This window comes from Gobio gobio (assembly GCF_949357685.1).
Source record: "Gobio gobio genome assembly, chromosome: 17".
Lineage (NCBI taxonomy): Eukaryota > Metazoa > Chordata > Actinopteri > Cypriniformes > Gobionidae > Gobio > Gobio gobio.
The window spans coordinates 14,182,067-14,189,905 of NC_137110.1; the positions used below are offsets into that span (position 1 = coordinate 14,182,067).

Consider the following 7,839-nt stretch of genomic DNA (forward strand, 5'->3'; position numbering starts at 1 on the left):
TCCAAAGACTGAGGTTAACTTATTTTATTTATTTGTTGGAGTTGAATCACATTGTTGCTGTTAAAATGCACAGAATCACTTTGTTGAATAAATTATTAAAATGACCAGAGACCTAGGTTGTTTTCTTTAAAAACAAAACAAAAAAAAAACACACACATTGCATTTTCTACTTTAAAAATTGTGTCTGTTGTTTTTTAAGTTAAAATATAACCATTTGATAAAATGGAATAAAATCCAATTTAAAATTAAGTTAAGTTTTCATATTACTAATCAGTATAATTTACAATAATCCTTTACTAGTAAAATAAACCAAAAAATACAAACACCAAAAAATATTACATTTAAAACGCCTATGTTTCATAATCAAATCAAAAAACAAAAAAGTAACAGACATGCTTCATTACTGTCAAATACTGAACCAAATGCTTTTTTAGCATTCATTTCATGGTCGTAACTTCATGGAGAGGTTTACTTTTTTGTATATAGCTTGTATGAGCATGTACAAGATGAATCAGAAATCAGAAGTATTCTCTCATAGTCGGGTACCACTTATATCCTGAAATGAGAAGTTTGAAATCATGTAAATGCATAATCATATTTCAAGTATATGTAAGTGATATTGGTGAGCACATATACTGTCAGATAGAACCTACCAGAGCATTCTCATAGCTGTGGATGGTCACAGGTCCTCGATGCTTGAGACAGTACAGAACAGCATCATGCACAGTAGCAAAGACACGCCCTTCAGTGATGACATCAGAGAAGAAGCCGCCACGCTCAAGCTGTTCCACCACCAGTTCTTGAGTAAAAAGCACAGGCACAGGCCACACATTTTCATCATTGACTAAATAAAATGTCTGATCTCGGTAACAATAATGATGAGAGAACCATTACCTTGACAGCCAGCCAAGTAAATATCCACATCGATCTCTCCAAAATCGTGGAATATCTATAATAAGAGATGATGATGAGAACTTGTTTGCAATGCAAAGTCACTTTTTCTCTGTTGGACTTTTGAATCACTTACATTGCTTAATGACTTAATGGCCACTGTATCAATAAAGTTAGCAGTGGAGAAATCCAATATGATGGAATGGATGTCCCAGGTCCACTTCCCAAGAGATCCCAGAGAAACCCTCTCCAGGTCCCTGCTTAAAGTGTCCTCGCTGCTGGAGTCCAGCGTGGTGGTGTCCCCGTCATGTAGATCTGAAACTGACCCCAGGGTGGCGGTTTCGGGGTCAGCGCCCTTAAGGTACACCCAGGTGTGACAGCCATCAGCTGTCCGTGCTGTCTCAGGTATTACAAACACTGTATTGTTCTCCCGCTCTCTCCAGCCACGCTCTACCTCTCTGTGAACGTCTCCATTAATTAACTGCCCTGCTTCATCTTCCACTGTAAAAACAGCATTTTTGGATCGCTGAGAGGCTTCCCTGAAAGCTCTTTTCTGTAAAAGAAGAATGAAAGTGACAGTTCGCAGATATGAGCAGATAAATCCACTAGGTGACCATGGACATGCTGCCTTCCTGGATACATAGCAACTTGATCATTGTATCCATTATAAATCATTATGGAATTATTTTAAAAGTGACTGTTTTGAAATGCTCTACATTGGCACACAAATAGCACTCTGTACAGGAAACTCAGGAAACAATTTATTTCAATAGAGTTTGACATTATCATGTTCTTAAAGGTGCAGTGTGTGAATTTTAGCAGCATCTAGTGGTGAGGTTGTGAATTGCAATCACCCACCGCTCACCCCTCCCTTTCGAAGCACATAGAGAAGCTACGGGGGCCGACACAGGACAAAAATGTCGTCGTCGGAGAGAGCAGAGAGTGACTAGCGCTCTGTAGAGAAGTTTGTCCGTTTAGGGCTATTGTAGAAACATAACGGCGCATAATGACGATTTCACTTTAAGGGGACCCCTGGTGTTTGTAGATAGAAATGGCTCATTCTCAGGTAATACAAACATGACAGTGTCTTTATACTCCACTGAAAACATAGTTATGTATATTATATTGCATTTCTGTCAATAGATCCTCATAAATACTACACACTGCACCTTTAAGCTAATATGCATGAATATGCACAGCACACACAAATATTATGTGAAATAATCCATTTGTGATTACTATATTTATTGATGGTTTTCAGTATTTAATGATTTTGATTTCAAATAAAATAATTTTTTATAAATATGTTTTCACTGAGCGCTGCCTTCACAAAAAAATATATGTAATGCTGCCTTATGATTTGGACAAAATTAGCTCAAAATCTTGAGAGGCAGCATAAGTACTGATATCTTTTGTAACAGCCTTTGCGCCTTTAAATGCTGCCTTCGTAGGCAGCATTTGAAGGCTGCCTCTGTAAGATCACTGGGTTTTGGAACCGATTGAGCATATATGATAGTACAGGATTAGGACTAGCTCATGTTAATGGTGCAGTTTATCATATCATTATCCAGTAACCATGGAAACAGCAGAGATCTTCTACCTGTCTTTTAGCCTCTCTTCGGGCTCTTCGCTCTGCTCTCCTCTCTCTGCGTCTCTGCTTGGCCTCCTGTCTCCGCTTATAGGTGAGCATTTTCCCAATGTCCAGGCCACTCTTTACGTAAAAATAATAAATAATAGTGAAAATAATATAGGTATATCTTCAAAGACAGTTGTTCCCAACCTTTAACTCCAACAGCCCCCACTGACCACAGTCCCCCTAGGCCTAGTTTTATTTTCAAAATTTATTTTAATCTACTCTCCTAGTTTCTGTAAATAAAAAATGAATAAATATTTAGAATTAAAATAAAATTTGTAAAATCCAGTTGCTTTTTTCTTTACTCACAATTTGAAGAAAATAAAATATTTTAGAGCTTGGTAGAGTTGTTTTTGTTTACGTTTTGTCTTATTGTAAATTATATTAAGCCATCTTGGATGGAAGGCCCCGTTGGACATTTGCTGAGGTCTCCTAGTTGGCCCCAGGCCCTTGGTTGAGAACCACTGTGACATTCCAAAGTACTGAAAAAGACACTCTATTGTATACCAAGTTGCAAACAAATAATTGTACCTTTTTTTTAAGGGCCTCAAGATAAAGTTCAGCATTAGCAAAGTACATGGTGGCGGAAGAGCGAAATATGGTGATACCTGGTACCTCCCTCACCTGCAAAACACAAAGCATGATGGTGTTTAGGTAGACATTGAAAATATAAAAGGTCACATAAACGTAATGAAGTCTAGTTTGCTATTCAAATTGTCCTGATATTTCTGGAGTAATAGTGGGAATGTGATTGATATTTCTTCATTTAGCAAGACTGCACAGGAAAGTGGAACTATGGGCCATTTTTGTATATTTGTCTATTTATTGCAGCTAAAAAATGTGTTATGTTTTTTTTTATTATCTTAATGTACACCTCACCTCTTTGTTTGTCTCCATATCTAGATACAGCTCAGTGCCTGGGAGGTGTCCCAGTAGTGAATAACTGGGCCTGAGACACAGAGAGAAGTCATGCGATAAGGTCAGATATGATGCAGTAATAGAATGAAGCAGATGACAAGAGCGAGAAACTGAAAGATTAGAAGCAGGGAAAGACTCCAACCGTTGAGTTCTGAAGATAACAGTGAGTAGAGCGAAACCCATGGAGGCACCCAGACCCATATCCAAATTAAAGAGCACAGTAGACACATAAGTCACCAACCATATCAACTACAAACACAAAAACAGAGCACAGAGATGACGAAATAAGTACAGCAAACTGGTTAAACAAATAAAATTTGAATGTTAAACTAGATTTTGCAATGGGTGGTAGCAAGGGTGTTCAGATGAATCTCAGTACTAAATGCTGGTATATTTTTGGTGGAGATTGTAGCATAACTTACCAGATCAATCTTACTACTACGCCACAGTGTTACTACGTCATAGTACTGCTTGAACATTCCCTTCAGATTCACAAATATGATGACGGCAAGCACTGCCTAGAGAGACACACAAAGAATGGAAATTCTAGTCATACTTTATTCATAGCCCATACCAAAATAATGAATCTATATAAAGTAAAAATACCTTGGGCAGCTCCTGAAAAAGTGAGCCTAACTTTAGTACCGTCACCAGTACTATTACACCAGACACTACTCCTGCAATCTAAACAAACACAATGTGATGAACAAACGTAGATATATAAATGCATGCATTTGCTTTTACAAATGTATTTGTCTTGCCTGTGTCTTGCCTCCTGTGCTTTCTTGTATAAGACTGCGAGACATAGAAGAACAAACTGAAAAACACTGGAAAAAGCCTCCAAATGTATTACTGAGACCCAAAGCCACCAGCTCCTACGACACAGTCAGAAAAAGACAGAGATCAGCTGTGTGATGTAGTTATCTGATTGTCTATTTCCATACTGTATTTGTTATGGTGATTTACCAACCTGGTTGCTTTCTACTTTGTAACCATGTTTCAGAGCGAAGGTTTTGCCCAAAGAGATAGAAATTGCATAACCCACAATGGCTATCGCAAAAGCATCCAACACCACCTCAGAAAAGACACTGACGTTCGGAACCATGGGAGGTTGAAGTCTGAGAAAACACATCGGAATGACCACAGTAATGCATGCACTTGAAATAACATAGTCGTTTTAATATTTGTCCAATATTTTATCATTTATAACTAGATTTTTACATTTTCATTGTTCAAAACAATGCTAGTGGTGGTTCTCATGGCATTGCGATTCAATGTGTTCTGAATAGTTTTAACGTGTTGCAAGGGTGTTCTGGGCAGTGTCTCGGAAACTGAAAAAAACAAACAAATATTTTTTGATGTGAAAACTCACCCACTTGGGATCTCACCAACAACTGATATCTTATAGCTTTCATTCAGCCGAGTGTAGAACGATATAACCGTCGCCACTACAATCTAGCATAAAAGCATACACAAACTTTTATGAATTTCATGAGCTAAGGGGTAAAACTATGTTAATGATTCCTTTGTAGTAAATAAGAAGCCTGACTAGGCGCAATTAGTCATTACTAGGAGATATGATGCAAACGCTATAATGCAGAGTTGAAATGCTGACTACACAGATTAATAGCACAGAGAGGGCATCAAGGTCAGGCACTACTGACAGATACAACTGAGATACTCATACAGAGATGAATCTTATTCATTAAAAATATTACTAAGTACAACTTATGGGTAGGATTGAAGCAAACAATGAAGAAGAGAAACAAATGGTATTTAAAAATGGTCATTTGTCACTGATTACGTACAGTGCAGAGTTCCACCGGAATAGGCACCAGCAGTTTTTGTCTGAGCGCATTGTTAAGCTCTTTGGCAGTGATGAGAACCACAATGGACACAACACTGGCCACCAGAGTTGGGAGATGAGTCTCTGGCAACAGCCTAACCAAGTCTGCTAGAGTCTGCAAAGAGAAATGACAATTACTAATATTAGCTGCATGCATTGAGGCATGCACATCCAATGTATGTTTCTGTGTGTTGGGTTGTACTCACATAGACAATAGACAGAGGTCCATTGAAGCGCTTGGGTGAGACTCCAAGGATGTGCTTTAACTGGGCTACTACAGCATGAGCAGAGGCAGCTGTGGTATAACCTCTGACCAACGGATCTGAAAGATACGTACCAACAAACCCAAACTGCACCAAGCCTAATACAACCTAAGAGGGAGAATACAAGATTGTATTTAATTCCAATGTGAAAATGATACATTATAGTTCATGTGCAATAGTGGATATATGTAGAACATGGTTACACTTTATTTTAAGGTGTCTTTGTTACACTGTAATTATAAATTTAAGTACTGAGTAATATTAAGTAACTACATGTACTTACTATAGGGTTAGGATCATTGCTAACTCATTGCTCATATTAACTATTCAAATTACATGGCTTTAGGCATACATTTTTCTGTGTTTTCACCAGTCTGTGTTTGTATGTGTTTTTTTATTTATCACCTGAATAAGTCCTCCCAGTACAGTGGTGGCAGCAGCGACCTGTACTCTGTAGAAATCCCTAGATACGATATCCACCTCTTCAGTCACATTAGTGCCGTTGTAAATAAGAAAATCTGCATCTGGGGCCAGTCTCTCTGTCACACTACCAATCATAATACTAAGGATAGTAAATGTGCCTATGCATTCACACACACACACACACACACACACACACACACACACACACACACACACACACACACACACACACACACACACACACACACAAACACACACACACACACACACACACACACACAAATAAAAAATGTCAGAACATTGTGAAGTTCAGTCTTTATATTGCAAGATCAAAAATAGTGAATGTACATAGATTCAAGCAGAAAACAATCCATTTAGACAAAATGAAATCAACTAAATCATTTTCATTAGGGTTCAAATACAAATTCGGCTCTCACCTATGGAGATGTGTCTGGAGGTCCCAAAAATAAAATAAATTAATGGAGGATAGAGGGATGTGTAGAGTCCAAATACCGGCGGCAACGAGGCCAGCAGAGCATATGCCATTCCTAAAACACAAATACAAGGTCTCAAACAACGATTATACTGTATGTTATAGGCATTAAAAAAGTCAAGAAACATGCTTTTACCCTGTGGAAGGTGCATAATGCCCACACTGATGCCAGAGATGAGATCCGGCATGCCATAATCCCAGATGGAGTAACGGGGCAACCAGGACAGAATAGGCAAGAAACCAACTATGCTACGTTTCAGTTTGGGTACCGAACAGCTGGGGGGGAAAACCCAACAACAAAGCAAACACTTAAAACAAAGCTGATTCCATTCACACAAACAGTTGCTTTAATGGCTGGATCTTACCTGAGTGATTTCTTCAGCCGAAGGGAGATGGGAAGGTTTGTCTGGGAACGGTCCATTCTCTGCGATCGCTCTTTCAGCCTCTGTTCATCTATAACCTCTCTCTGTATATTATATTCTGCTTTTCCTGAGTCCATTTTCTCTATTTTGTGCTGTATAGCTACTATAAATGGTTTATTTCAAGACTTACAAAGCACTAAATTAGACTGACCTCACTATCAATAAAGCTTTCTGCGTGACAGTAATCTCTGATATCCCTCTAAAGCTGTGTGGGATATTTAAAAGGGGAGATAATGAGGTTGGTTAAAGCTGTGCTTTCTACCAATGATTAACTTGAGAACAAGTAATAGCATGTAATAATGGATTTTAATGGATACATACAATTTCAGAAGCGTTAAATGAGCAAAACTCATTGTGCAAAAAATGTGCATGTCATTACAGAAAAATTTAGTTATAAATAAAAACCCTGATAGTTTTATCTCTCAACTACTGTCTTATTTTAGTGCAAATGCTGACTCAGACTTTCCTCCTGTGTTCATTAGTAGCTACTTTGTGCACTCTAAGGTGAACTGCAATGGAAACTTTTTCTGTTCCAGTACAAAATTCCATTGTGATGTGCAGCATATTATGTATTAATGACTTCCTCCCAAAAAAGAGGACAGGAAGAGATGTTTTGACATCATTCATCCTGTAAATTTATAACACATGAAGGGGTCCTTAAAAAGGCTTAAAATAAATGGAATCAGGAGTTGGTGCGGGGGGAGGGGGGTTGAAGGATTAACATTTCTCTTCTGTGGTTAATATATCAATAATTGAGTAGTGTAGGCCTCTGACGTGTACCATTTCATTTATGGTCCTATATTTAAATTTTAAAAACATAGGGGGGCTTAGGGGGGCTATTTTAAGATATCTGTATGTACAGTTGGTAAAGTATGAGTTCAGGGGGAAATTCTAATCTTTACAACCTTTAAAAGTCTTTTCATCCCCACAACAACAAAAGGTACATTTGC

General features: G+C 38.1%; 1 protein-coding gene across 1 annotated transcript; it reads right to left on the minus strand.

Moving 5' to 3' along the window:
- Window positions 1-532: 532 nt before the first annotated feature.
- On the minus strand, window positions 533-6,966 carry slc26a6l1 (solute carrier family 26 member 6, like 1; the record flags this gene model as incomplete). Its single annotated transcript, XM_079841329.1, has 19 exons — window positions 533-556; window positions 654-799; window positions 895-949; window positions 1,028-1,444; window positions 2,492-2,602; window positions 3,056-3,148; window positions 3,404-3,473; window positions 3,585-3,691; window positions 3,865-3,960; window positions 4,049-4,126; window positions 4,204-4,317; window positions 4,413-4,560; window positions 4,815-4,897; window positions 5,251-5,403; window positions 5,495-5,659; window positions 5,957-6,132; window positions 6,412-6,522; window positions 6,604-6,743; window positions 6,833-6,966. The coding sequence occupies 19 exons, from the start codon at window positions 6,964-6,966 to the stop codon at window positions 533-535; spliced, it is 2,421 nt and encodes an 806-aa protein (XP_079697455.1).
- Between the last annotated feature and the right edge of the window lie 873 nt (window positions 6,967-7,839).